Here is a 13,370-nt window from a genome sequence, read left to right on the forward strand (position 1 = left end):
GAAAAGGGGAGGAATGTCAAAATGATCTTAAAAAAAAAGTATAGGCATTGCTTAGACAGTTACTGTAATCTCACAAAACATAACAGGTCTTGTGAGATTACAGTTTATGATGCATCTCAAATAGACTACACTGTTAATTATTTCCCTGTTAAATAACTGGAAATTACTGGCAGCAGGGTTACCATTAATTTCCTGTTATTTTAACAGTTAATTCCTGTTACTGTTTTTTTACAGTGCACTCCCCGTAATGTTTTTCAACAGGAATTTACTGTGAATCACAGAAAAAACAGGAAACAACTGGCAGCAGTGTTACCATTATTTTCCTGTTAAATCACCATTTATTTTGTTTCCATTAAATATTGTTAATTATTTTTAGCATAGTAACGTGTACCACTGATTGTTATAGACATATTCTAGCTTGAGTTAATACAAGAATAGGCATAATCCATCAGATAACACTTAAGTGAAAGAAAACTAATAGTTCCATGTTGAAATTAACTTTTTTTTTATTGTAATACAAACACTGAAAGGTAAATACTTACACATGTAGGCAGACATGGATCAGACCAATCACAGAAATATACTGTATATCATGTTCATTGCTGACATCTGTGGTCGCTGGATGAAAAATAACAACTGCGTCTGTCTTAAACTAGCAAAGACACTTGCGTTTGGCTTTGCGCTGTGTCGGTGCAAGATATACACTGTGACTCCTGGTCACATAAAAATGTTACACATAGGCTTCGTACTGTAGGTTAAAGATGTAAAAACAGGGGAAAAAAAAGATGCCAGCCCTGTCACAAAGGTGGACTGGATCCCTTCGCAAATGATTTGGCCCTCAAGGCTGAGCATCCAGCGCTGGAAGCGGCTTTCCGTTTCTCCTGAAACAGAAATGTTTTAAACTGTCAAATTTCTGTTTTAGTTTTCATTTTGAATACAGTTTAGTTTGATACCATTGAATTCACTACATACAACACCAAAGCCAACTGTCCTATCTAAAACCAACTTACCAAGAAGTATCAGACGAGGAGTGGCAGGTATAGAGAGTGAACTCTCAAGGTCAGCTGCAGTGGCATATCCCTAGGACATAGAACAAATTAAACACAATATTAATGACATAAGACTACCACTGAGTGAGATAGATATATAGATAGAATGAGAGATGGAGAGACAGGAAAATATAGATAAAGAGAGAGGGGGATATAGATAGAGAGAGATAGAGAAAGATACAGAGAGTGATAGTGATGGATAAATAGATAGGAAGTGAGATAGATAAAAGAGATAGAGGGAGAGAGTTAGATAGATACAGATATAGAGGGAGAGACAGACAGAGGGAGAAAGAGGGAGAGATAGAGGTAGAAATAGAGGAAGATATAGGGATAGATTGATAGGGAGAGAGTGATAAAACAGAGATAGATACAGGGTAGGTAAAGAAAAAGAGAGAGATAAGCCGCTTTTCCACCGAAATTACCCGGAACAATTTGTCCCAGGAACTTTTTTCCCAGGAACCTTTTTTGCCCCAGACCGGTTGCTTTCTGCGTTTACACCGCGGTCTAAAGTACCAGGAAGGTAAACTACGCGCAACTGCTCCTCCCAGTCTGCGACGGACAGTAATCAGTTTTGAGCGCCACATTTATAAGTATGGAGGAGATTCAAACTGTGCTGCAGTTATTGGTTTACTAACGAGGTAATTAACATAACAAAATAGACGAGCACTGATACTAAAGCGTGTTCAGAAAGCTCGTATGCGTATAAAATTAGACAAGGTACGTTGTGAGATGACTGGGACGAACGCGCAGAAATTTCCTTTTGCGCAAATACGCTTAAAAAAAGCCTGAACCCCGTCTATCAATCATAAATAGTGACAGTCTTGTAAATAGTTGTTTGTTACACCTCAAAGCGCTATTTCAATCCTGTTATAGTAAATTTGTAACATGGTTTGCCTTGCAATAGATGACAATGTGTAAACATAATGACTTAATATTAAAAGCTGTGGCAGAAAAGAGACGAGCACTGATAAAGCGTGTTCAGAGCTCGTAATGCTAACGTTAGATATAAAATTGTATGTTATCAGCTATTGCGGACATTGGCCGTGACATGGCTGTGACGAACGCGCAGAAAGTTTCCTCTTCCACAAATACCCAAATAATAAAGCCTGAAACTCGTCGCCAGTCCCCCAGTGTTTTTTTATTAAATTCCATATTTGCAGACAGACAACTTTACTGCATGAAGCCACTTTTTAAAAGGGAGGTTAAAAATAAAGAAAATGCTGCGTGGAGTCATCCAACCAAAATGCGGCGTGAACACAACCAATCAGCTTGTGCAGCGCACAAGTCCCACCCCTGAAAGTTCCTGAACTTTGAAAAAGTACTACCTCGTGAGCAGGGACTATCGGAGGGGGAAATATTTACCCGGAACTTCATTTAGACCCTGGTTCCTGCGGTGTAAACACATCGAGTACCAGCCCAAAGTTCCTAGTTCCTGGGGAAAGTTCCTGCGGTGGAAACGCGGCTATAGTGAAAGATAGGTAAAGATAGAGGAATAGATAGAGGCAAAGTGAGGGAGAGATAGATGGTCAGAGTGTGAGTGTCAGGAGTGTGTGTGTGTGTGAGAAAGAGGCAGAGAGAGGTGTGTTTGTGTGTAGGGGAACTTACATCTGCAAGAACAATGAGTCCTGAGACATCTTCAGAAAAGTGATACAGAAGAAGATGGATGACCTGATAGGACAGCTCGACATCATCTGTTGTCCACAAGTTTGGCAAGAAAACATTATGCAAGCCAGTTAGACTTATTGATAGATTAGCAGTAAATTGCTAGATTAAAGCAAGTAGAAACCATTCAAATTTCCACCTGGTTCTGTGCTGTCATGGTACCCTGCATCTGCAATAAAATAAAAACAAATGTAAACATTGATCTACAACTCAATGATAATCAAAACAGCACAAAAACACAAAATAGGGTGCACTATGCCAATGCAATTAAAAGAGAATAACGTTAGCTGTTCACATAACTAACGTTAGATATTGCACTAGCCCAATCAGTATAAGTTAGCTGTTTTTGCTGGATTTATACCTCATTAATAGGCTAAAACCTGCACATAAAATCGTCACACCAGCATGTCTGGTAGCCCAAACAGCTATAATCCATCAAAGACGAGCAGCTGACATGAATTCATCAAATACAGTCTTTGACCAACTATCTAGCATCATAAACAGCTAATCAGTAAATAGATTGTGCTAAGCCGTTTGATTTGACGTGCACCTGGCAAGAATGCCACACAAACTTGACCACGGGAATGGTACTTAAACGTTATAGGCCTAACGTTAGCCTATTGTTTAGATTTAGATCGTATACATAAATGGACATTAAAATAAGCGCATTGTTTCTAAAATTAATGGACAAACTATCGAAATGTTGCTAGCTTGAATCACCTTGGCTCACTAGCAGCTAGCTAGCTAGTTACTTCATTTCATGTGGTGTAACGTTAAGTCCGTGGCGTTTAGTATGTATACATCAACATCACTGATAATTGTTCAAACTATGCATGACTTTCAAAAAACGCTTTAATCTCACCGGATTATTGTGATTTTGGTCGATATCTCCACCGCGATCTTCCGACATGGATCTCCGTGTTCGTTGCAGGTTCAAATGCCGTCTTCTAACTGTTACGCTCCTTCCCAGACTGCAAAAAATACTGTATGATCATGTTATTTCAGATAGTGGCGCCAATAGACATAATAAAGAGGCGCGGGCGCCTGCCAGCGTGCTGCGTGTCATACGGATATTTACACCGTGTTCAGAAAGAACAGGGGAGACGGAGACACACACACACACACATTGGGAGCGCAGTTCCTCAACTAAATGTATAAGCCGTCTCGTGTAAAATCCGGAGTGTAGGGTATTAATAGGGTAATAAAAGGCTATTACACCCACGATAACAAACACATTTGCGCATGCATAAAACACCGCAAACTTTCTTATTTCTGTCCATGGAATAGGCTATGCAGGATTATTCTTGATAACATTTGCAGTAGAGAAATCAGGTGTTTAATTTGTCTAATCTTCATTCAGTAAATGCATACAATATTTAGTTTGTTAGTATTGGATTGCACCGTCGACTATTGATTGAATTGTTCATTGTTTAGCAACCTAAAAAAAACGAAATGAAATTGCGAACTTCTCCACTGATAAATAATAACTTTTTTTATAATAGCCTAAGCATAAAATTGCATATCGGCATTTATCTCCAAACATACCAGACTATCATGATCTTACTCTATCCGACATCTTTGCTTGAATTTTCGATTTTGCGGTTAAATAACAAAAATGAGGTGTTATTTAACAATGAGGTGTTAAATAACAGAAATGAGGTGTTATTTAACATATATTTCCTAAATTTAACAGTAAATCGCAGTTATTAAAAATAACAGGTTAATCATGTTGAAATTTGGGCGTAAATTAACAGAAACATTTAACAGTGTAACTCAATCTGTCCTGCTATTGCCCTGGGGAAAGATTATTGAACAGTGCGACATGTGGTGCATTATATGGGGGAAATTGTCACAATGGAAACACAGAACCGTAGTTTGCCTCAGAACCATATTACCATGTGACAATAGCTCCAGTTTCCTGTAGCAGTAGTAGGCCTATTGGAGGAATTCAGATAATACGGATCAGTGGGACGTTCTCATGTGTAGCCTACATTTACTCCTTCATAGAGGGCAAGTCTGTGTGCACATTTCGATACTGTATTAAAAACCCTCTGGTGCTCCTCGGTAAGGTTTTTTTTATTATTATTTTTTTTATCGGAATGGTAGGCCTACGAAACTTGTTTGAAGTAGCCTATTGGCACTTGCTATGTGAAAAATAATAATAATATTAATAATAATAAAAAAATAAAAAAATTATTAATGGACATGATTCGAACAGGTTACATGGTTCTGGAAAATAAAAGTCACACTTGTGCTCTTTGCGGTCAAAACTTACGGCATTGGAAATGAATGGGAGACACATTTCATCTAATGGAAACGTTTAGTAGCCTATAGGCTACTTGCTGCATAAACAAAATCTGACTGAAAGCTTTAAAAAATATATATTATCAAACTAAAATATAGTAGGCTACATTCATTTCATTGAAAAAATAAATAAATAACTTCGGTCATTTTTGACAGACAGGCGAAGAGCACCAGAGGTTTTTTAAATATCTGATTTTTCATGAATCAAAAAAAAAAAAAAAAAAAAAAACCTGAGTATGCGGATGACATCACAGTAAACAACAGAAGTGGAAAGTGCGAAAAAAGTCCCAGAGAATGAGATGACCCCAGTTTACCCTGTCCTGAGGAGGAGGAGTATCCAGAGGAGTCACTCCTCCATGGGCTGGATCTGTATATTGATGTGCTGCCTATCAAACTCTCGAACACTCGAACTTTCTCTTCACACTTTATCAACAGCAAATCCCTTCATTTACTGAGACTGCGCGGGTTAACATGCTTCACCCGTGAGCACCTGAGCGCAGGACCCTCAGTTATTCTTCATTTCTTATTTATTTAGGCTGTCAGATTTAATCCACAGGTGAACTCGCGTGATGCCCAGCCAGACTCAGCGCCCGCGACTGTGCGTCCTGGACAAGGGCGAGAACGGATACGGCTTCCATCTGCACGGAGAGAAGGGCAAAAGCGGGCAGTTCATCCGCCTGGTGGAGCCCGACTCCCCCGCCGAGCTGGCCGGTCTGCGCGCGGGCGACCGCCTGGTGTTCGTCAACGGAGAGCGCGTGGAGAGCGACAGCCATCAGCAGGTCGTGGCGAGGATACGCGCGAGCCCCGGGAACCTGGAGCTCGTAGTGGTGGACGTGGACACCGACCTGCTGCTGAAGAAACACGAGCTGAAGTGTGTGAGGGAGTTCGTCACGGAGGGGATTCCGGTGCCCGAATGTGACGACGAGCCCGAGATCAGCGACGAGATGATGCGGGACGACACGCCGCCGCCCCCGGTGCCGGAGAGGAACGGAGAGATCATCCCCGTTTACATTCCCGCGGTGGAGAAACTCAGGACGTCCGTGAGCTCGGATACGGTGAGAGACCACGCGCTAGGATGATTAAAAAGTATCTTGGTATTCTTAGAAGTAAATACATTCAATACTCTTGCAATATTACCATATTTACCATAATAACACTTTTTGCGAGGATAAAGTGCACTCTGTTTATTGTAAGTTTCATGAAATAACTACTAACAGAAATGCACCAGACAGTACTACGGTAGGCTACTACTAGTATGTTTTTTTTTGTATTCTTCTATGTACTTTAATGCATCATGTGTATGATTATGGTAGTCATTTACCATGGTAAATAACGGACATAAAGGATCTAAACCCTTGTGAAAAAAGAAGTGTGCCTAATTGAATTGGGCTTAATTGTATAAGGCTAATTTGAAAATTTGAAGTTCACTTGTAGTGTACTTAAAATCATAAAAGTATATTTTATAGAAACAAGATACTATTACTGCAGATAAAGCAGATAATACTACTGAAATAAAAGTCCACTTAAGTGTACTTAAAGAGAGACACTTTCATGACTCTTTTAAGTAGACTTTTATAAAGTGTAATAATGCCAAATGAATTTTGTCATGCTTTAAAGAAGTGCACTTATTTTGGTGTGTTCACTAACATACTAAAGCACATGTAAAGCACTTGATTATAATGTTAACTCGTGTGTTATTCAATATTACATTTAAAGTTAATATATTTTACATGTACTAAACTTAATTGCTACAAATGTGTAATTACAAATATATTTAAGTGTACAATGGAAATGAGATTAAAGTATATAGTTAATCATAAAAATGCCTGTCAGTACACAAATATTTCGAAGACAATAGAAGTAATTATGAAGTTATATAAAGTCCTACTTAAGTGAGTCAAACCTGTTAAGTTGAATTAATTTCATTTCAAATACATTTAAACTAATACATTTCATTTAATTGCGCTTAGCATGCAATTAAGTGTCTGAAAACATTACATTCAGTTCACACTTAAGTGTATTCTTGTTATATGCAGAGTAAGTGCTCTTTTTAAAAGTATGCTAAAGTGTACTTCTTTTTCACAAGGGAAGTTATGTAATAATTAGAATCAACCATTGAAGAAAAGTATTGGTTGAACACTAATCTGAACATCTGATTACATCTGTGGCATTGGAATTTCCTTAATGTTTAAAATACAATGATTTAATGGTATTACCACAGTACTTTTGTAAGTGCACTGGCACATTCATGCAATGTCTTGTAAAAAATACACCAACAAAGTACTATGAAATGGTCTTTTGTACATGATCCACGGTAATTTCACGATAGTCTTTGAACTAGTACCTTGGAGCACCATGCAAAAGCATGGGTGGATGATGAATATGGTAATTGTATATTAATGTAATCACTTTACCATGGTACTGCCACAGTTGAACCCTTAACCTAACCCTTAAGTCTAAATTTGTCATACTTTATTCTTGGAGAAGTCTAATTACATCCACCATACAATTCAGTTTCATTGCTTTGATTTATTAATTTTTTGTCCATATGTGCAGTTGAAAAATGGCTTTGTATTCCTCAAGCAATTATAACAGCGCTATGACAACTGTGAAACACACACCTACACACTGTCGTGCACTTGGCAGTACGCACACCTATAGTGCTTCTTCAGTCGTTGACTGTGGGTGGTTGGCATGTTCAGGACGACCTCCACCGCAGGAAGAGTTAGTTCTCACAGAAGACAAACAACTCCATTCAGCCTCCATCCTTGAGTAAACACTTTTAATACACAGTTTCACACCACAACCAATTACACAGTTCCAGGAGGAACATTATTACCACCATTTAAAGCTGATCATATGATGAACTGTGTGTCTGTCTGTGTGTTCACAAGCTGGAGGATTATTTTGTCCAGCTGTCTGAGAAAGATCTTGTTGTGGTTTTCTCACGCATCGCTCTATTTTCTGTTCAGACGGTTGTAACCGCGGTGTCTTTTGTGTGTGTGTGTGTGTGTGCTGCCGTGGTAATGATTTGCACATTACTCAAGGAGGAAAAAGGCCAGACTCCAGAACAGCTGGGCTCCCCATGGTGACAGTCCTGTTTACCGGTTAGACCCCCTATTCATTATCATGTCATCTGCATAACCAAATTACCCAGAATGCCATTTTGGCATGATGGTCTGAGTGTGCGGATCTGTTCTGTAAGCCAGCTGCCCTCGGTGAAATGTTAATTGATGTAGTCTATTTAATTTCATTCATTTGAATGAATTCTTTTTAATAGGGTTGAATGAATGATTCAATGACTCACTCATAAAAAATCACTTGTTTCATCACTGGATGAATCAGCGTTTTTGAACGAATCTCTTGAATTAATGATTCAATGACAAATACATATTTTAACAGTCACTTGTCGCCACCTACTGGCTTAACGACGTAATTGATACAATCTTTATTTGAAGCTCAGAGTTATCTATTTTGTATATCCGAACTATAAACTTTTATCCCAGTACTTCTGTGGTCATTTGAATATTTGTAACACTGAACACTGAAAATCTGTTTCATACCTGTACATGACAACTGCTCTCTCTGGCTCAGCAGCAGCGCCAACACAGATATGAATGTTTCAGTGTGATTTTGTCAAAGGTTTAATAGACAAAGGCGAATCATTGTCATTTAGGAATGAGATCGCGTTGATGTTTGAATCGAGATCGTGATCTTTTAGTGATTAATCGTGTATTAGAGAGAATATAGAGAGACGCTACAGAGTGATCACGTTGTTGATACTGCTGCTTTAAACAGTACAAACCTCCAATCTTATGTCGGCAAACTTGGCTTGCATCAAACTTCTTCGTAGCTGATTATCTAAATATTCTGTTACTCAAATCCAGATAATTCTCAACCTTTCAGAAGACATTTGCTATCGCTTATCAAATACAATTAAGTGCATTTCTGTTTCTCAAGGGTGTATGACCTTCAAACATCCCTTTTCAAAGCTAAACAGTTTGAAGGGAAGTTTGAAGGTCGTACATCCTTGAGAAAAAGGAGTGCACTTAATTGTATTTGATAAGCGATAGCAAATGTCTTCTGTCAAAACGATACAGTCATGCTGTCCTACGACACATTGAGTCCCAATACTGTCCCTTCCGCTTCTCCAAATCATTTCTCTCAAGTGGCAGAAGGCCAGAAATACACTATATAATGTACATGGGACTCCACAGGAGTTTATCCTCAGTTAAAAAACAAAACCTGCTGATGTTGCAAGTTCCATCGTTTGGCCTTTGTTAATATACAAGAGTTGTAATTCTCTATTGTGCTACAACAGGAGTGATTGAATGAAAATAACGTTCCGATGTTTTCACGACCACCACATGACTCTTCCCATGGTTTTCCTTTTAAAAGCCTGTTGCTTTCCTGTACTGCTCCGAGGGGAAGTCTGAATGAAATCTGTGAAGATAGCAGGGCTGTTTTTCAATCGTGCACAGATGACTGGTCTTACATAAGCCGTTTCTCTGAGGCAATTACTTGCGAGGAAGTGCTTTTGTGTTGGGTGAAATCGACTGTGACTCTCCGGGTCAACTGCTGTTTCTTGCGTAACTCCTCTGTCAGGAAGAAACACGGGTACGTCACCCTGTGGCATATTTACTCTGGAATCTCAGTGAAGCTCCCTGATGTACTTTAACTTTCTGTAAGAGATGGTTGACACAAAAAAGTTTTGACTTGGAGTCTTTGAGCTATTATGATCTTGGACATTTCCTGTCAAAAACCGTGCTGGATGGAGGCTTGGCTGAACTATATGTTGTTGTTTTTTCAGAGAAACCACCAACAGACATCGATTCAAAATGAATCGATTAGAACTAAAACTAAGATTACTTAGGAAACTGGAAATATAGTTTTCCACATTTTTTTTTTTTTTTTATGATGCCACAGAAACTTCTATGAACACTTTTCTGAGTGATGATTGAATCAGAGTTTTGAAGCAATTCAATTACATGGACAGTTTGAACTGATTCACAGAAATGAATCTAACTTTTCTAACTCTAATGCCATTTTCTAACAGAAATTTAAATTGTGAACACTATTACAGGTGTTACAGGTCGCAAAACTGGTGTAATGATGCACGCTATAAGAATTAATCACTAATTAAAAATGTTTTTGAATCATCGCTATGGTCTTTCTCAATATTATATATAGCTACGGTAGCTTGCAAAATCATCACTTGTCTTGTATATTGTGAACATTCAATATTAATATAGATATTTCTAGTTATGCTTAGCACTGACCTTCCTAACCTAACCTTTTAGATTTAATTTCTAAAAACCAGAGTGGACAATGAATGGAAAATCATTGGGCAAAAGCAGGGTTATTGAGATTCTGTCATAGTTTTTATTAATATTTCGATTTGAGCGTAGTTAAAGTTTTAGTAATTTTGTTGTGTGTTTTTGCCATTTTAATTTTATTTGATTTAGCTAAATAGTTTTTATATATTTTATTTCAGTTTATTTTAGCACATCAAGTTAACCTAATTGAAAATGACAATGCCTTGTCAACTTGCTGAAATAAAATACATTTAAAAAAAAAAAAAAAAATTATTTCAATTTACTATAATACGGTCAAAAGGTGTCAGAACCCTGTGGGATTTATAGGCTTAATTCTGTTTCATATGAACTTCAATACATTTTGATTTCGATCTTTTAAATATAATCACATTTATAGCATAAGCACTGCGCGGAGAGACAAGATCATGTGATCGGGGTGTTTTTTGAAAGCAGATCTTCAAAGAGGCTGTAGTCAGTCTGTGGGAATCTGCTCTTGGAGCCGCTGACAGAACAGGCACTCCAGAAAGCTGAGAGTGGTTTCCTCTGATTGTTTTTCATGGATGTGCAGATATCACACACTTCCCCTGTCTGTAAGCACTGATCTAGGAGCAGTGCTCCCACCCTCGGGCCATCAGCAACGTCAAGAACATCTGACCCTGAAGCTGTCCTTCTTAATTACAAGCTCAGGATCCAGACAAAGGAAATACTTTTGGTTTTGTGGCTGCATCCGTGTCACTTACATTCTTTAGTTTGTCTCAGTATTTATCCAGAAGCATTTGTTAGTTGTAGTGTGGTCAGCAAAGCTTTTCTTTTCATGTAAATACGTTTTTATTTAAAAAATTCATGCAACAGACTGTTCCATCTTCTGATGGTTGGTTTAGTTAGTCTAGTGCTTAATTTGACAAAGTTCACTTTTTAAAAATGTACTTAAAAGACATAATTGGTCTGTATATAAAGAACAGGAGGGGGCCATGTATCGAACCCTGGGGTACTGAACTCTAAATGGTTTCCATCTTCTGATGGTTGGTTTAGTTGGGCACTTTCACAATAGAGCTTTTGATCTGTTTGACATCAGAGATTGTTTTGTTTGGTTGGTATGAAACCAGTTCTCCAAACTCTGTTGTGCACCAGCAAACCACACTAACTCTCACGCTGGTACTCACATTGATTGATGCTGTTCAGACATAAAGTACAATGTGCAACAACATCAAACTCAGACTCATTTATTTGTGTGCCCACAGAATATTCAAACCAAATGTATTTTATTCTCGGTGGTACATCTCGGTTTCATTTAGCCGCGGTTTTCATTTAGGTGGTATATCTCGGTGTTCTGCTAGAACATCTAGTAACATTCTGTCCTAGATTTGTAGCTTTTATTTAAGACTGGCTACAACGTTGTCATTGTGAAAGCAAATGATTCATGTTACACTGTACCTTTAATAAACAAACACCAGTCTCTGTGTGGTATGGCCTGAAACGGATGATTGTTAGCATGTAAACACAGACTAAATAGATAGAGATGGGTGGATGCAGGTTCCTCTGAAGGTAGTCAGGATTTCTTGTGTGTGTGTGTGTGTGTGTGTGTGTGTTCTCTGTCTAGTGCCAGGGGTGGAGCTCAGGTCTTTCTATTGTGCCACTGGGCCAAACCCACCTCACATTCACAGGCAGGTCAGTGGTTTTGGGTGGCTGGTCAGAGGAAGGGCAGATGAATGAGGGTATTGCCTCTTGGGGTTTGTGGATAGCAGCTACTACACAGTTACATTCCATTTCCTCTTCTATGCAGGGTTCACAAACTTCTTCTGACAATAACCTTTTCCTTTAAAAAAGCCTGACTGGAAAGTGGAAGTCTATCAACCTAAAATAAATCAGCATCTCCACCCTGGTCAGTGGCACTGCTACAAGCACAGCAACATGAAAAGAACTTGTAAAGACCAGCTCAGATCAGGATTATGAACACATTTACATAAATGCAGATTACCACATTCTGCAACACCTAGTGTAATGACATACTGTACAACACACTGTTCCATCTTAGTAGGTTGATTAACCTGACCAATTCATGTTTGGTAAAACTGACACATTTCATATTGCTTTCAACCTTTTACAATCATTGCATTTACATTACATTTACATTTATTCATTTAGCAGACGCTTTTATCCAAAGCGACTTACAAATGAGAACAATAGAAGCAGTTAAACTAACAATAGGACAACAATATGCAAGTGCTATGACCCTTCCCAGTTTAAACTAACAATAGGACAACAATATGCAAGTGCTATGACCCTTCCCAGTTTAATTTAACGCAGTACCTGTATTATTATTATTTTTTTAAGATAATAGGTATAGAATAGAAGATAAAGTGGATCAAGTGTTGCCGAAAATTTGAAAATGTACACGGACTCAGCTGCTCTGGTTGAGTTGGGCAGATCATTCCACCAGCAGGGAACAGACCAGGTAAAGGTCAGATAAAGAGATTTAGTGCCTCTTTTAGATGATGGCACCACAAGACGGCGTTCACTTGCAGAGCGCCAGTTTCTGGATGGCACGTAAGTCTGAAGTAATGAGTTTAGGTACACTGAAAAAAGTGAAACATCAGTGCAATTCATTCAAAGTATATATTTGCATTGGTCCAATGGAAAATTGTGATTTTCAGTTTATACCTTCTGTTTTCACTTTGCCTCAAAGTAAGTGTTACACCCTCTAAAATGATACTTTGGATTAACTTAAAAAAATTGATGTAATTTGTTACAGCTAATTTTTTTAGTTTTTCTCAAATTGTATTTATGATTTAGTTAAAACCATAAATTTTGATTAATGTCAAACCAAAATTTTAATTTTTTCCAACTCAACGTTTTACCTTTACCCAAAGTACACAGCAAAAACTCCAGTGTTAAATTAACACTCAAGAGTGTTAAAGTTAATGAGATAATTAAGTGATTAATTGAGTGATGATTGACTATTATTGAAGACACCTGATGTTAACAAGCAGAATCACTGAAGGAGAAAATCACAAATTGTAAGTTACCATTATGGTGATGT

At 38.1% G+C, this 13,370-nt stretch overlaps 1 protein-coding gene across 2 annotated transcripts in view; it reads left to right on the forward strand.

Moving 5' to 3' along the window:
* The first annotated feature begins 5,414 nt into the window (after window positions 1-5,414).
* The window catches only part of nherf1b (NHERF family PDZ scaffold protein 1b), a 41,539-nt gene continuing 33,583 nt past the window's right edge, over window positions 5,415-13,370 (forward strand). Inside the window, exon 1 of one of the 2 annotated variants that reach the window (XM_084433003.1) lies at window positions 5,415-6,070. In XM_084433003.1, coding sequence (XP_084289129.1) covers window positions 5,585-6,070 — 486 coding nt within the window. In that variant the 5' untranslated portion in view covers window positions 5,415-5,584. The remainder of the gene's footprint in view (window positions 6,071-13,370) is intronic. The other variant, XM_084433004.1, reaches the window with a different exon arrangement.

The sequence above is a fragment of the Rutilus rutilus genome (assembly GCF_951802725.1).
Source record: "Rutilus rutilus genome assembly, chromosome: 1".
NCBI lineage: Eukaryota > Metazoa > Chordata > Actinopteri > Cypriniformes > Leuciscidae > Rutilus > Rutilus rutilus.